This window comes from Rhineura floridana, chromosome 1 (genome assembly GCF_030035675.1).
Source record: "Rhineura floridana isolate rRhiFlo1 chromosome 1, rRhiFlo1.hap2, whole genome shotgun sequence".
Classification (NCBI taxonomy): domain Eukaryota; kingdom Metazoa; phylum Chordata; class Lepidosauria; order Squamata; family Rhineuridae; genus Rhineura; species Rhineura floridana.
Window position 1 is genome coordinate 26009938 of NC_084480.1, and position 17579 is coordinate 26027516.

The window sequence follows — 17579 nt, forward strand, 5'->3', positions numbered from 1 at the left end:
TGTCATTTTGACCCATATTTAATCACCTGGCAATATAAACGGGATATGGTTATTGAAGGATAAAGCTGGTCTTTGACTTGGTTATTGAAGGATAAAGTATTAAGCACAGTGTTGGGAAACTTAAAATGGCTACTTGAAACATTTGGTACATGGTATGTTGCAAGATGGTGTATACATACTGCTGTGCAATAATTCCTCACCTATCCACTTAACCTGCCAATACTTTTATTTTCCATTAAGAGACATGGGGTTAGTGCTGTGTTCAGTATTTGTATGCTTTCTCTGTAAATTTAAAAAATATGGAATTATCCATTATCTAATGGCCCCTGTTGGGAGTTATAAGGCAGGCAACTTCTGTGCAAAGGTGCCAAATCCCTCCAGTTCAAAAGTACAGGTGCCGTGGTTGCATGTTAGTTAAGTACTTCTATTCCCCAGTCTCAGACAGAACAGCTGCTGCACCATTGCCTACTACCCATCTCTGCTATCTTTTCGCCCCCTTTTGAAGACTTTCCTCTTTCACCAAGCCTTTTAAGTTGAGACCTATCCCAGTCTGCATCTGTGTTAAAATTGCTTGTTAAATTTTTTTAAATGTTTTTAACCCTTTTTTAAAGATGTTTTTAAAGCTTTTTTAAAAATGTTTTTAACGTTTTGTTTTAATATATTTTAAGGCCTGTTTTTATGATGTTTTAAAGTGTTTTTAGCACTTCTGTTTGCTGCCCTGGGTTCCTGCTGGGAGGAAGGGCGGGATATAAATAAATAAATAAATAAATAAAATAAGTAGCCGCCCTCCTGAACTAGATGGTTTGGTCTGAACGGGAAGGTGTGCACTGCAAGCTCTCTTGAATGATCCACTCTCTTGGAGTGAGTCAGCTGCCATGCATAGTGGCTGCACAGCTTAAAATTACTCAACATGCATTCTATATCTGGTAATTTTCTGCCAGGCAGCCACTCTCATTCTAGAGTGCCTGCATTGCACACCTTCCCGCCAAACACTGCATGCAGGAAGAAGCCCGCCCAGATCGAAAACCTGCAGTAAAGGGACAAGGGAGTGGAAACAGGAGTGGCTTTTACCAAAGCCGCCTCTCTGATGAAAGGAGAGCAGTGTTGGGCTGAAAGAGTCAGAAGAGATGTTTTCTTCTTCTTCCCTCCCAGCATGGTAGCTTCTTGAAAAGTAAGGAATCCTTTTTCGGGGGGGGGGGGGGGGAGAAGCCAAAACAAAATGGAGTATGGTAGGTGGGTACTGATGGGTGGGTGAGTGAGGAGAGAGCAGAAGGTTAAACGCTGCTGTGTTCATGAGGGAGTGGAAGTTGCTGCTAACTTTTTTGTTGAATGGCTTTGGATTCTTTATAAAAAGCGGGAAAGGTAATTACTTGAGATCTTTCCTGTTTGAAAATCCTTTTAGAAAAAAGACCTTAATATTTTCCTTTCTTCTCCTCCCCTCTTCTGTTTGTCCCATTGATCTGATAGGGAGTGAGAGAAGGCAGTTAAAGTCTTCATGCGTGCAAGCACGTGTCCGTCTAAAAACTGATTGATAGTGTTCTGTTTCCCCTTTCCTCCACTGTTGCCAAACATACTTCTCCTTTTACAGGCCAGGCCTGCTTCTACTGTTCAGGTCTGCAGTGCTTTTGTATATTTGTTCCTCTCCCCCAACACCATTATCATTGGGAAGTTCCTATGTGTATCTTTAGTTATGTCATGCAAACAGCTTTCACAATTAAGCAGTATACAAATCCTGTTAAATAAATAAGCAAATAAACAACAGGTTATGCTTAGAAAAACCCATTTCAACCCTTCATCCTAGGCTCCATGTTAATAGTACAAATAGCACTAAGGGGTGTGGGCCAAGAGGGAGGAGGAGTGTAGTTTGAAGAGGGAAGGAACAAGGGGCCCATTGATACCCTGTGCCCAAGTGCCCGCAGAAACCTGGAGCCAGCCCTGACCATGTGGGTAACTTTTTTCCTACCTAGCATTGACAAGTACAAACATATAAGTAGAAAAAGAAACTTTCACATTTGAGTTAATGCTGTTAGGAGTCATAAGTAACTGCACAGAGACAAGTATATTTTGATGAAAAATAAGTTCTGAAAGAGGCAAGATGTAAACAACATTCTAGGAAGCATTTTCTGCTTAGCTAAATATCAGATTAACATCTCAAGTAGTCTTCAAAGAGGAGAAAGACATACTTCCAAAACACAAACTCACCTTTATTACATTAATTACTAACCACACCATACATTTCTCAGTAAAGCCAAATCTCAATGCCTTTTTAGTAAAATGAAAAATCCTGGTTAAAATATTAATAGGAACACTTTAGTCCAGGATGCTAGAATAAAACCATTTTAGGAGGAGGGCATATAGTTACATTATGTTGACTTTGATATTTGCACACACTCCACATATAAGTTTGGCTTATCAGCCCCTTTAGCACAAAACAATTATTTAAATATAAATTCTTTAAATAGATTGAACTGTCTTTCTAAAGATTGTCTTGGTTTTTACATTCTTCACCTTTGTTCTTATCAGAGCCGAAGCACCTATGATTGATCTCTCAACTGTTTTTTTTTGTATGTGCATTTTTAAAATCATTAAATGTACCCAAGGGTAAGGGGGAGATGCTAATTAGAGCAGCCCAAGAGGGGAAGGCCTAACTCCCCCACCCCCACTGCTTTCACAAGCTACATCAGCTACCACAAATCCCTACTTACTCTGCAGGAAAAGGGGGGGGCAGAGAAGAATGTACCATAATCTATTTTCCTCATTATTTGGATGCAGATTTGTTGTATCTAGTCATTGGACCATCACAAAAAGAGTGTCTCCACAAACAAGCAATTTGGAGGATGAGTCTAGCATAAGTTAGTTTGACAAAATGGTCTAGGGATAAAAAGGTTAAAACAATCCCCAATCAAATTAGCACCCCCCAACTCTTTCTAAGTTTTGCTTTTACCCTAAGTTTTAGTTCCCTAAAACCAGAAGCAGCAATGAATGCTAATAGTTGTATATCAAGACCAGGGTTAGGGCACATCATTAACTAGGGAGGCTTGAAATACGACACACATACCCTTAAATATGTAGGCCTGATTTGAGTCTGCTATGATGTTCTCATACAATGCAGACCCCCCCCCCAAGCCAGAAAGCACTGCCATAGACACATAAAATCATCATGACTCCAAGCATTTCCCACCAAAGACAGGCCCCATAGAGACTCTTGTGTCCATAAGAACTTTCCAATGGGTGCAATCCCTCTTCCCCAAAGTAGGGTGGTGTTTGGCTTAGGGAGGGCTGGCTGAAAGGAAGGTGGGAGCAACTGATAATGTGGGCTTAAGTTTACAACAAATGCTCAAAAATCCCCTCACGGTTTGATAAAATGTTTGACGTGAACACTCAAAAAAGTGTAGTACAATGTTCACCTGTGACAAATCAAGATCAGTAGAGGGCACCCAAGAACATTTAATATGTGAAATAATATTTTGTTATCTGTGCAAATCCACACTTCAGATCACCTCAAAGGACAACTATTGATTAGTCTTTTTCCTTTAAGGACTGCATTACAATTAGACTATGGCTGACATGAGAGAAAGGTCTGTACACACAAGCTATGGCTTTTTGGGCAATAGGTTTGAGAAACCATTTGCCATGTTCACAACTTTATAAAGATAAATGTTTTGCCTAAGTACTTTTCTTTATATGAAACACTTTTAACTCTTCATAATTTTGGCACGGTTGACGTTAATGTAGCATTTCATTTTAAGGGCATGATCTACTTGCATCAAGGGTACCAAATCCCCAGTGAGCCCAACTCAGCCCTGTTTCCCCATTCCTTCCCTATTTGCGTATTGGCAGCAAAACAACATTTGGGAAACACAAGGTTTGTGCATATTATTAAATTACTTGCCCTCCACCAGCTGGTCTCAATGCAGGTTACAACAATTTAAAATTTTCCCTATGAGTCCGGCCATCACAGCGGGTGTTAGCTCCACCTATCGTGCGAAGGCAAGAATGTCTTTGAAGTCAAGACTAGGGGCGTCAGGCCCCTCCCACTCTCCAGTTCATTCTTGCCTTCGTACGAGCAAGTTCTCAGCTAGCGTAGCTTAGCTAAGTTTTCTTGTGTCTACTTGTGTGTGTGTGGAGATTGTTATCTGTAATTCCACTTCTCCCTCCCCTCTGTCTTGTCTTTAATCCGTCGTGTCTCCTGGAGAATTGTTGGGGGGGACCTTCCCTTACCGGTCCGTTTTCGAACAACATCTACAATCCCTGAAAGCAGAACATCTCAGAGGGATTTGGAATGTGACAGCAGACTGGCTCAGCAGACAACAGGTATTTCCAGGAGAATGGAAACTTCATCCAGCCATTTTCCATCGTCTCCAATGTCGGTTTGGCGCCCTCTCAGTCGACCTGTTTGCTTCCAGTCGCAATTGCCAGCTTCCCAGGTACTTTGCCCGATACCTGGACTCAACAGCAGAAGCAGTGGATGCTCTGACAACACCGTGGCCAGACGGTCTGTTGTACGCCTTTTCTCCCATACCTTTGTTAGCCAAAACCTTCAGGAAGGCGCGAACTGAGAGGGCACAGCTGGTTCTGATAGCACCATTTTGGTTTTCAGATCTTCTGGCAATGTCAATGATGGATCCTTGGACACTTCCAGTCAGGCCAGACCTCCTATCCCAGGGTCCAGTACTGCACCAGGACCCTACTTGGCTCAATCTAACAGCGTGGCGTTTGAACGGGGACATTTGAAGTCAGCTGGACTGTCTGACGCTGTGATTGATATTATGTTGGCCTCGAGAAGACCATCTACCACTCGTATTTATCAACATACCTGGGTGGCTTTCTCCAAGTGGTGTCAGTCCCACCACCATGATCCATCCCAGGCCACTGTGCATCAGGTGCTGCAATTTCTCCATAGCGGCTTTATGATGGGACTTCAACCCAACACTCTACGTCGACATGCGTCCACTCTGTCGTCCATTCTCTCAGTGTCCTCTCCTGGAGATCATATTTCCTCACATCCGTTCATCAAACGCTTTTTGAGGGAGTCGCCCTACGCTGTCCGGCTGTTGTCCATCGGTTCCCCTCATGGAGTTTGCCAAAAGTTCTGCAGGCTTTGCAACGCCCTCCGTTTGAACCCATCAGGACTGTGCCCCTACGTATACTGTCCTTCAAGGTCTTGTTTCTGATCGCAATCACATCTGCCAGACGTGTTTCAGAGTTGGGCACATTGTCTTCTGCTCGACACCTCTGCGTCTTCCATAAGGACTCTGTTGTGCTGAAGACTGATCCTTCCGTCCCAAGGTCGATTCAGTTTTTCATTGCAACCAGGACATTGTTTTGCCTTCCTTTTGCCCGAATCCTTCCCATCCTCTCGAAAAGGCTTGGCATTCGTTAGATGTCCGGAGGGCTCTCAAGACCTACCTGTCTAGGACCCAAGAGATTCGACGAACGGAGTCTCTGTTTGTATCCTTTCATCCAAGGTCTATGGGGCATAAAGTATCCAATTCTACCTTATCCCGTTGGTTAAGGGCATGTATTACTTTAGCATATGAGTCCCTGAAGCTGTCAGTTCCAGCTAGTATAACGGCTCATTCTACCAGGTCAGCTGCCACTTCGGCTGCTTTTGCCACTAATGCTCCTGTTGCCGATATTTGTAGGGCTGCAGTCTGGTCTTCTCCACACTCGTTTATAAGGCATTATAAAATTGATCGTTATGCCTCTGCTGACGCATCTTTTGGCAGACGAGTGTTGCAACAGGTTCTTAATGAGGATTAACACGTGGGTGGTCCCTCCCTGTATGGGCTGCTGTGGTACATCCCGCTGTGATGGCCGGACTCATAGGGAAAATGGACCATTGGTCTCACCTGAAGGGTGATTTTCCTATGAGTACGGACATCACGACCCTCCCAGTTGGAGGATGACTATATATTTTCTAATGTGTTATATATTACTGTTACGCTATTATATTTAAATTTAAGAGTGAAGTCAAGACTTCTAGTTCTGTTATACCGCTATGTTGCAGTCATGTTACTATGCATGGTACTATTGTGTTATTTTCCTGCTGCCAGGCCTGTTGGCCTTGTTCTTGTATTTTTAGATATTTCTCCTTAGACTCGCTGCGAATGAACTGGAGAGTGGGAGGGGCCTGACGCCCCTAGTCTTGACTTCAAAGACATTCTTGCCTTCGCACGATAGGTGGAGCTAACACCCGCTGTGATGTCCGTACTCATAGGAAAATCACCCTTCAGGTGAGACCAATGGTCCATTCAACATTAAAACCACAGACACAGGAATAGGGTGGGACCTGAAAATGCATATTTAAGTAGAGGAGGGCTCTATCGAGGCTTATCAGAATTTCTCTAGCCCCATGATATAAGTTGATTATGTTCCAAGTTTAGAAATTTAAAATTTTAGATTGAGCAGTTCATAAAACAGAGTTGCAATCCCACTGGACTAATTTCACATCTTCATTTCAAATGATCATACTCTTGTGTTTTTCTTCCTCATTTTAAATTTATTTTCTTGGAAGTAAGTTACACTGAACTCACCCTATACCCACCAAGCTTACAAATACCTATAAGTTAATAATTTAGTTGACTGACACTGAGGGTTCATTACCATTATTTCAAATGTAAACAGTGAATGTATTTGGCAGTACACTCACAACCTGCATTGTGCCTGGGTTTAAGTTATGTCAATCAATACACTACCGAATACCATTTTCCCAAAGAGAGTAATATAGCTAGTTCAATGAAACAATGGAGAGTAGTTGGCTGTAAGTCACAGTTCTGATTTGTTATATCTATATAGCAAAAAAAACAAGTTCAAGCACTGTGAAATTTGCTCAAATTGGTCACATTCATATGCCTTTGAAAAACAACATTCAATACAGGCCTCATTGAAAAATATGAGTACTTCTCCTCACTTTACAAGTGGAGATTATTTTTCCATTGTACCCATTTAATAAAATATGCATTGGCTTACACACACTGGAATCATATAATGTACTTTCACTAATTAGCCCTGGGTCACTGCTTATCAAGGCACCTTTTTATGCCTGTTGTGGGGGGGAGGGGTGGTAGGAAAGCATCCTTCTGACATGGCTGGGTGGCTTTGTAATCTGGTCCATCACTCAGCTGTGCCATTACTTGTGCTCTCCCCCCAACCAATCAGCAGCACTGGCTGGTCTCTAGAAGCAGAGCTTCATATGGACCATGGGGGAGGGGGACTTCTCCCTTCTGGTCTACTCCTAAGTCACAACTAAGAGGTCCAACCAGGAACCCAGTCAGTGCATGACCTCTTGCCTAAAATCATTACCACACACTTTTTTGGAGGGACGGGGGATTCACCATAGCCTGAAGCTCACTGGGTGACCTTGGGCCAGTCACTGCCTCTCAGCCTCAGAGAAAGGCAATGGTAAACCCCCTCTGAATACTGCTGACCATGAAAACCCTGTTCATAGGGTTGCCATAAGTCAGAATCAACTTGAAGGCAGTCCATCTCCATTTTCATATTTCAAAAGCCAGCTGAAACCAATATGAAAGCTACATTGTCAATAGGTAACTAGGAAGTGGCGATAACCTCAAGTGAGTTCCACTCTTGCTAAACAACAGAGGTGGAGAACCTGTGGCCCTCTTTGTGATGCTGGATTCCATTTCCCATCAGTGCCAGCCAGTCTGGCCAATGGTCATGGATGATGGAAGCTGAGCCCAGCAACATCTGGAAGGCCATAGGTTCCCTGCTCCTGCTACGGAACACAGGCACCACATCAAACTGGGGAAAAAAGTTTAGACACGAAATGCTGTGTCTGAGGTACTGAACTGTAGAAAAACTAGAGCGATGAAGACCATTTCAATCAAACATTATGTCAAATTAGAAAAGTAAATTTCTGGGTGTATACAAAAGGGTTACTTACAATTGTTTGGTAAATAAATTCAAACACTGACCTAACTTTTAGCTGAATTAATTTTAAATAATTTGCTTTTAGAAACTGATGAAGCATATAGGAAGAATTCAGTGCATTTTGCTGAATCAGTACTAGCCTGTTACTACAGAACTGTACAGTTTATTAATACCAATTTGTTTCAACCCCTGCCTTCCATTTTAAAACCAGCCTGCCAGCCAGATTCATGACAATTCCGAAGAGTCACAATTTTGTTGGCTTGACAAACATTGGTTTTCCAAGAATTACCCATCCAAACGGAATGAAAAGCTATTTCAATCTTTGTTTCCCTGTCCATATGAAAGAACAAATTTCACATCTGAAATGAAGCAGCATCCTTTCTTGGTACTGAGAGTAGTTCCAACCATTTCTTCATTCTTCTAGCAAAACAGTACGCAGAGCATCTTCTGTATTGATCAATATTGATGCTATTGCTCCATCATTAAATTCAAATGAAGTTCCTCCATCTACGACCATACAGGCATCCCAACAACGAGAGCGGATACAAACTCTGAAAATACATTTATAGTAAACTACTATAGACCTACAAATCAGGTGTTTCATTTACAGTAGAAGCTAGAAGCACAATATTTTACCAAAGTTATGCTAATTTTATCACTATCAGTTCACACTAATTGGAAATTAATCAGGACCTACTTAAGCAATTACATGAAAAACCATTAATTAATAAGCTAGTTTTAAAATCTCATATGTGAAGTGATGCCTCATATAACGACCAAGAATAGGCAGAGCTTCTTACTAAACCTCAGCTACTCATTTCAGGGACAGACTAGTTTAAGTGCCAACAAGACACGAATACTATGACAAAACAATATTCCACAAGTGTGCATTTGTTCCTGATAATTTTCCTGTAAACTGGGTGGTGGGGTGCTGTTGAAAACTGTATGCTTCTGGATGTATAGCAGTGAAAGCAATATTAAATAAAACTTCCAACCATTGAGGGATTAATGGCTTATTCACCTACTTGCATTTATATTGTTAGCATCCCCATTCTGAAAATTCAGAATGCGCAACAATATTAAAAATGCAGACTGAAGACCCACTAAACTACAGCAAAGTAAGATCACACCATACTAAAGTTAGCACTGAACAATGAAAGCCTCCACAAATACTACATGTTCTAGAAATTCACCATGTTGTTCAGGCTTCATCAAGGCTCCACAGGAGCGCATATTTCAGAGGTGCTTCTCTTTGAAGGTTTAAGACAGTAACGGGGAACTTGTAGTCTACCAACAAGTGGAGGGCCACAATTCCATCTTTCCTGTTAGCTATGCTGAATGGGGCTGAAGAGAGTCCAACAACAGGGGAACAGCTGCAGCACTGGGGGACTGGATAAGACCTGCCCTGAGAGTGAGTACCTGAGCATCTGGGTGCTTGCTTGCTTGCTTGCTCACTCCTCTGCGTTGCTGTCTCTCGAGACAGCTAAAGTCCCTGGTAAGTGCTGCAATGGCTAAGACCCTGACTCCAGAGAGAGGCTGCAGTCAATCTTACAGCCTCTTGCATCAGCTCCTGGCTGGGTCAAGGGGCACAAAAGCCCAGTTGCCCTTGGGTGACAGGTCTGCCACTGGTGGAGTCACCGCCAAAAGGGGCCACCCCTTGGGGAGTGCCAAGGGAGATACTTTTTAAACCAATCTGGAGAAGATTGGTAGTGGGGAGGGTATATGGCGCATGTGTAGTTCTTGTGCAGGGCGAGAGCCTGTGCAGTGAACTGAACAAAAGGAGAAAGTTGCCAGATGCCTTCAAAGTGAGAGTCTGTGACTGGCAGAAGGCTGGCCCTTCCTGAGTGTGAGATGGGGGGGGGGAGTAGATGTGCCTTGTGTGAAAAATATTGAATGGGTCTGACTGTTCCCAATTTTCTCAGAAGTCTACTGTGATAATTGGTTCAAGTAGGCTTTGTTCCTCCATGGCGCAGAGTGGTAAGCGGCAGTAACGCAGCCGAAGTTCTGCTCACGGCCAGAGTTCGATTCCAACGGAAGGAGGAAGTCGAATCTCCGGTAAAAGGGTCGAGGTCCACTCAGCCTTTCATCTACCCGTGGTTGGTAAAATGAGTACTCGGCATATGCTGGGGGGGGTAAAGAAAGGCCAGGGAAGGAACTGGCAATCCCACCCCATATATACGGTCTGCCTAGTAAACATCGCAAGACATCACCCTAAGAGTCGGAAATGACTCGCACTGTAAGTGCGGGGACACTTTTACTTTTTTTTTTAGGCTTTGTTGGTGGGCTCTTGCTGGGTTCATATCAGGTATTTAGGAGGAGTCTTAAGAGAAACATGGGTGATGCCACCCAATTTCAGTGATCATGGGTAAAGGGAGGTATAGCCATGGGGAGGTGGTGAACTACCATAGCAGAAGAGGGCAAGGCTATCTATGCCTTGTTCCTCGCTCCCATTCTTCTCATGTACAGGTTCCTCATTGCTCATCGGCTGTGCCCGCTGCTGTGTGTGTGCTGTTTAACGCCAGATCAGTACACAATAAGACCACACTCATCCATGATTTGATCATGGATGAAGGTGCCAATTTGGTGTGCATTACTGAGACCTGGGTGGGTGAGCTGGGCGGAGTCGGTCTGACCCAGCTTTTGACCACCTGAATACTTGGTGCAACACCAGCACAGGCTACAGGGACGAGGGGGAGGAGTTGCTGTGGTCTACAGAACTTCCATCTGTCACCAGGAAACCACTCTGTCCTGGACCTGGCTGTGAGGGCCAGCACCGGTTTTGAGCCAAGGAGACAGTAAACTAGGGTTGCTGCTGGTGTACCGTCCACCCTGCTGCCCAGCAGCTTCTCTGACCAAGCTGGCGGAGGCCGTCTCAGCTGTGGTATTGGAGGCGCCCAGAACGACAGTGCTGGGTGATTGCAACATCCATGCTGAGGCTGCCTCTAGTGTTCCGGCTCAGGACTTCATGGCCTCTATGACGACCATGGGGCTGTCTCAAATTGTCACCAGCCCGGCACATAGGGCAGGGCACACCTTTGACTTGGTTTTGCTCCAGATGGAGAAAGGGGTGGTCTGGAGATGGGGGGGGGGATGGATGTCACCCTAATGTCATGGTCAGACCACTTCCTGGTGAAGTTTAGACTTATGGCTCTGATCCTCCCCTGCAGGAGTGATGGCCAGATTAAGATGGTCTGCCCCCCTGGGAGACTAATGGAATCCACTGGATTCCTGAATGCCCTGGGGGAGTTCCCAGTAGATAGAGCAGGTGACCCTGTTGAAGCTCTTGTCATGCTGTGGAACAACGAGGCACGTCAGGCTCTTGACATGGTTGTCCCCAAGTGCCCTCTCTGGCACTGTGGAGCCCAGTTTGCACTTTGGTACAACAGTGAGCTAAGGGCAATGAAACAGGCTGGACAACGGCTAGAGCGCAAGTGGCAAAAGACATGCTGTGAGGCTGATCAGGCACAAGTAAGACATTATAACCGTGCCTGCTATGCGGCGGTGAGGGAGGCAAAGAAGCCCCACTACTCTGCCACCATTGCATCCTCAAGTAGCCGTCCAGTGGAGCTTTTCCGTATTGTCAGGGATCTGTTGACATCAACTCCAGGAAATGGGTTTTAGACCCTTCAGAGGCCCACAGTGAATTGTTTGCAAGGAACTTTGAGGGTAAAATTGCTCACCTCTGTAACAATCTTGATGCCCCATCCACATCTACTGTGGTATTCAGTGCAACGTCTGCTGCAACTTCTTGGAAACGGTTTAAGTTGATGTGGCCTAATGACGTGGACAAGGTACTTGCAACGATGCGGCCAGCAACATGTCCTCTCAACCCTTGCCCTTCTTGGCTTATTAAAGGTTGCCGAGGGGGTTTGACCAAGTGGATCCAGGGTGTGGTCAAGGCGTTGTTGCAGGAGGGAGCAGTTCCAGCCACCTTGAAAGAGGCTGTGATTCGACCACTCCTGAAAAAGCCCACCCTCGACCCATTGGTTTGTGACAACTATTGCCCGGTCACAAGTACCCCCTTCTTAAGGTGAGTTGTGGCGCAGCAATTGCCAGTACTCTTGGATGAAACAGATTATCTTGACCCATTCCAGTCTGGGTTCAGGTCTGGTTATGGGACTGAATTGGCCTTGGTCACCCTGATGGATGACCTTTTTCGGGAGGACAGGGGGAGTGTGACCCTGTTATTCTTACTTGATCTCTCTGTGGCTTTTGATACCATTGACCATGGTATCTTTCTGGGCCGACTTGATGAGATGGGTATTGGAGGCGCTGTTTTACAGTGGTTCCGATCCTATCTCCAGGGTCATTTTCAGAGAATAGCATTGGGTGATTTCAGCCCCTTGGCAGTTGTGCTGTAGGGTGCCGCAGGGTACCATCTTGTCTCTCATGCTGTTTAACATCTATATGAAGCCCTTGGGAGAGGTGGTCAGGAGACTGGGGCAAGGTGTCAGCAGTCCACTGACGATACACCTCTGTGACATCTGAATCAGGAGAGGCTGTGCAAGTCCTGGACTCTATGGTGGGCTGGTTGGGGGCCAATAAACTGACTCTCAATCAGAGACAGAGACGCTGTGGGTTGGTGGTTCCTGAGTTCAGATAATTGGTCAGTTGCCTGCTTTGGATGGGGTCGTACTCCCTCTGAAAGAGCAGGTCTGCAGTCTGCAGGTGCTCCTGGATCCATCTTTGTCACTAGAGGCCCAGGTGACCTCTGTGGCTAGGAGTGCCTCTCACCAGCTTCAGCTGGTAAGATTGTGGCCATTTATGGACCAGGCCTGACCACTGTTGTCCATGCACTGGTAACCTCCAGGCTGGATTACTGTATGAACTCCTAGGTGGGGCTGCCCTTGAAGTTGGTCCAGAAGCTGGTGCAAAATGTGCGGCGTGACTGCTCACTGGGGCAGGGTATGACCAACATGTCACCCTGTTGCTGAAAGAATTGCACTGGCTGCCCATTAGCTACCGGGCTAAGTTCAAAGTTCTGACTTTGGTGTACAAAGGCTTTACAGCTTGGGACCAGGATACCTGAAAGATTGTCTTATCCCTTACATACCCAGTCAATCACTGCGCTCTGCAGTTGAGGGCCTCCTGCAGATGCCATTTTATCAGGAGGTCCATTCCGCACAACATTGGAAATGGGCCTTTAGTGTCATGGGGCCTACCCTTTGGAATTCCCTCCACTTAAATATTAGACAGGCACCATCTGTTATCTTTTTGGTGTCTACTGAAGACCTTCCTCTTTCAACAAGCCTTTTAAGTAGAGACCTTATCCGAGTCTGCATCTGTGTTGGAATTACTTTTTAATATATTTTTAAACCTTCTTTTTTAATGTTTTTAAAGTTTTTTAAACTTGATTTTAAAGATGTTTTGTTTTATATGTTTTTTAACTGTTGTTGTGTTTTAATATAATTTGAAGTCTTTTTTTATAATGTTTTAAAGTATTTTTAGTGGTTTTGTTTGCCACCTTGGGCTCCTACTGGGAGAAAGGGAGGGATATAAATCAAATAAAACATTTGGAATGCCACAGATTTCCCATCTCTGCTTTAAATTAAATTAATATCCTGTGTTTTGGATGAGGAGAGGGAACCCTGGTGTAAAAACAATTCATTGGTAACGCCAGGAAGCTATGTCCTCCTCTTTCTAGCTAAGCTGAGGGAAAGGAAAAATTGGCAAAAATAGGGGCATGGGGAGATTCTTATAAAGCTCATGAGTAATCCCACTATTGAATAGAAAGCAAGACTAACACTGGGAATTAAAACTCCTCTACTAGATAAATCTAATTTGCACAGCCTTGTCTTCGGACTTGATAGGCCGAGTTTCCCATTCCAAAGTGGCCTTCTCTGACAGAGCAAGACAATATCTGTCCAACATTATTAGGAAGGAACAATCCAAGGAATGGTAACCTATGAGTTAAGGACACTTGAAGAATTCTTGGATCTAGTACTATAAGTAATCATCATAAATCTATATTTCACTCTAAAAACAAATGTTTTATTGCTCATTATTTCAAAGCTACAATATGCCCAATATGTCTACTGGATGCTTACTGGACAACAATGTCAGTCAAACTGGCAACCATGATTATGATATGGTAAAATTAAATCTAAAACCTGTTTCAAACATGCAAATAGAATTCCTATCCTCCAAAACAACAAGAACAAGTGTATATTTGTTCAAAACACCTGCAGCCAATACTTACTTTGATGCAAAGCCTCGTTGTCGACTACTTGAAAAAACACGGTTTGAAATAGGTTCTCGTATGCTGAAAAACATCTTGGGTTCCTCTGGGCTATACAGTAGTGATTCATTATATCTGTTTGTTACTAAAAGTACACAAGTTAGAAAGTCAGGTTCTGCAAGTAAGTAGCACGCTAAATAGTAAGTTCTCAAATCAGTTGGGTTTTTAATGGCTAGATTTTTGTTTTCATGTTAACAGATGGCTTATACTATCCTGAAAGATTTATGGAAATAAACTTGCCTGCATCAGTTGTTTTCACTCTAATCATGAGGATTTTAAAAACTGTTAGCCTGCCTCATCTAAGAACTGAACACATTACATGTTTGAAGTATATATTCAAGCTAAATCCAAACTAAAATGACCAGTGTTTATACCAAAGAAAGTCTTTAAAACCTAATATGTGAAAGCTAAATGCATAAAAAGATCCATTATATTTCTATAACTCTTAAGAACTAAGTACTGTACAAAAGTTAAAAGCAAACAAGCTGCTCACAAACTCATGAAATATGATTGTCAAATATACTAAAAAGAAGCTAAGAATAGTCTCACCTTTCTGTATTAGTTCCTTGTTCAATGGAAGAGTTAAGTTCTCATAACTTTTAGCTATTAAACCAAAAGAAATAGATATAATGCTTCAATTAGATACAATTACCTTTTGCATTTGCTAGTTAACAGTTATCCCACTGGTAACTTACCAATCTTAAGGATTTCTTCCACAGCCTGATTTGCTACTTTGTTGATGTTAAAAGACCTAAAAACAGAGTAAGAGTGAGAACTGTATTTATTATGTGAATATGGCTGCCTGTCAGCTTATGTTCTTGGGATGGCTTACAGAATAAAAAAAATAAGATACACTATTAATATACAATTAAAATGCAACAAAAACTGTAAAATGCAGTCTAAAAAACGTTCCTATTTAGCAACAAGAAAAAAAACCATTAGCAGTTCAGATTAAAAGATGTTTAAAAGGCTTTCATCTGGCACTGAAAAAAAACAGAGAAAGTGTCAGATGAGCCTTTCTGAGGCGAAAGTATAGCTAGGGTGCCACCACAGAGATCTTCTCCCCAATAGCCACCTGCCTCACTTCACTTGGCAGAGACAGACAGATTCCGAAGAGAATCTTAAGGTACAAATACGATATAATGAAAAAGGTGGTGCTTAAGTATCTGGACTAGTTCCAGCTGAGAGCCTCCCCATATTATCTGCAGCATTACCTGTCTTAAAATCTTTATATGGGATTTTAAAAAAATGATAGGTAACTTCTAGCTGAAAAGCAGGTTAAAAATAAACTGCTTACATAACTCCAACAGAATTGACTTTAAGCCAATTGGATGCAACACTAATGTTTCCATCCAACCCCTTACTGCAACTTCCAGCTTAAGAAACACCTAAACTTGAAGTCTCTTGAACACTGGAAAATATCAACCCAACAGGATTTTTTTTCATTTCATTATCACATTAAATGATTGTTTTTATTTATCTCACTTTTCAACTAGAGTCCTCAAATTGGCTAACATTTATAAAACCCACCAAGAACCACATGCTCACAAAACAACCAGTCCCACCAGAACAGGAGCCGGCCCCCAGATTTTCCTTCCAAAAGGGCAGGTGCTGCCAGTTGCCCTCCCAAGAGTGGAGGTACCTGTCTCTCCTAACACCATATTTAGATAATTTCAGAGTCATCACACTTAATTCAGGTTACACATAGCAGAGTGAAGACTAAGCAGCTATTTCTTTCCATAATGTTCTAGCTGTCCATGTATGGGGAGTTTGTGTTACATGGGGAGCATTCAGCATCCCCCATCTGAATTTTGAAGCAGTACAATCCCAGGAGAACTTACTATGTGTATTCTGTCAGCACTCAGATTGGTTCTTGATCTGCACAAGTAGCACACCCAATCATCATCAGAGGTTTAGAGATTAAAACCACAATCCAAAGAGCCTCACAACAATGCATACCCATTTTAAAATAATAATCATCATTCCATTTTCTATTTCCCTAACACAGCAGCCCTCCAGTTCTGCATTAACAACATGCTTTTAAAATTGGAATTTTGAAAGCAGACATAATTTAGCATAGGAGAGTTGCATCGTCAGCAAAAAGAAAAATCTACTTGGCACTCAGAAGTCTAACAGTTCAACACTATACATGCCAACTCAAAAGTAAGATTCACTGAATTTAATGGGTCTCATTTCCAGATAAGTTGGTACAGGATTGCAACTTGAGAAAACTCAAGTGGACTTGATCCTTTCATGAGCTAGTTCTTAACTTCTCCAAGCAGATATAGCATATTTTATCTTCTATGTAAATGCATTTACTTCTTACTCCTGTTGGAAAATCCAGAGATAAAGTGGATTTATAACACATTTTAGAATCACATCAAACTTACCAAGCTTTTGATCCTGTTCCAGTGCATATGTTGAGACCTGAACTCTTTTGTTTCTCCCATGGACCATCATCAACTGATATTTCATAGTAAGAGGCCCTATGAAGGGAGAATTTAAAACTGGGTTTGCAGGATTTATAGTTCACCCTGAATAAGACAGAACACAGCCCCACATCAGGCATGTACCAATCTAAAAGGGCTAATTTCAAACATGGCTAAAAATTTCACTATTGAATTTAGTACAGCAATTTTATAATGAAAGATCAAGATTGATTTTTGATTGTTAAGTTTTCATCAATTTTCAAAAATGCAGCAAATTGTTAGTAAGATAGCAAGCCATTTTGAAACCCTTTAAGAATTCTCTAGTTTAATATTGTGGGTTCATTTGTAGTTAATAGGACAAGGTATCAACGTTTCCCACAGTGCAACAGGAGTGCACACAACCCTTTTATGATTTCTTCCTATATACATGGGAAGCGTAGAGCCATCAAAATAAAAAAGGAATTTTGAGACTGAACTGCAAGTAACAGAATGTCTGCCCCAGCAACACATGCAAGCGTTCATACTCATAGTCCAGCTACATCTGGGGGGCCACAACTACCATCATGCTTTTCCACTAACATGATGGCTGCAGCTGATGGGAGACAGTATCCAATAACATCTGGAGGCGTACACGTTCCCTACCCTTGGTTTAGCTTGTCCAAACTACTTGTTTTACTTAAAATGAAGTATAGCCAACACAATGCCCTCCAGATATTGTTGAACTACAATTCCCATCAGCCCCAGCAAGCACTACCAATGGTCAAAGATTATGGGAGCTGCAGTCCAACAATGTCTGGAGGGCATCAGATTGCCTACCCCCATCTTAGCATATAAAGCTATATTTCTTCAGAGTGGACAATTTCATGTTCCCTACTACATGTTTAAAATGTATATTCCATGAAATACAAAATGTTTAGCACACCTAACTGCCTTTTGATCTACCGCTTCATGCAGCCCTTGCAATCCCATTCCACACTCAGCACTCAATCATCTCCACACGCTTCAAATTGTCTATTCACAAA

General features: G+C 42.7%; 1 protein-coding gene across 5 annotated transcripts in view; it reads right to left on the reverse strand.

Annotated features, from left to right (window-relative positions):
* Positions 1-2183: 2183 nt before the first annotated feature.
* NADK2 (NAD kinase 2, mitochondrial) overlaps positions 2184-17579 on the reverse strand; it is a 40042-nt gene continuing 24646 nt past the window's right edge. For 3 of the 5 annotated variants that reach the window (XM_061616388.1, XM_061616414.1, XM_061616425.1), the window contains 5 exons: positions 16519-16662; positions 14824-14879; positions 14678-14731; positions 14090-14213; positions 2184-8441 (listed from right to left, as the gene is read on the reverse strand). In XM_061616388.1, coding sequence (XP_061472372.1) covers positions 8303-8441; positions 14090-14213; positions 14678-14731; positions 14824-14879; positions 16519-16662 — 517 coding nt within the window. In that variant the 3' untranslated portion in view covers positions 2184-8302. Of the gene's footprint in view, positions 8442-14085; positions 14214-14677; positions 14732-14823; positions 14880-16518; positions 16663-17579 lie in introns of those variants that run through there. The other 2 variants (XM_061616395.1, XM_061616405.1) reach the window with 2 other exon arrangements.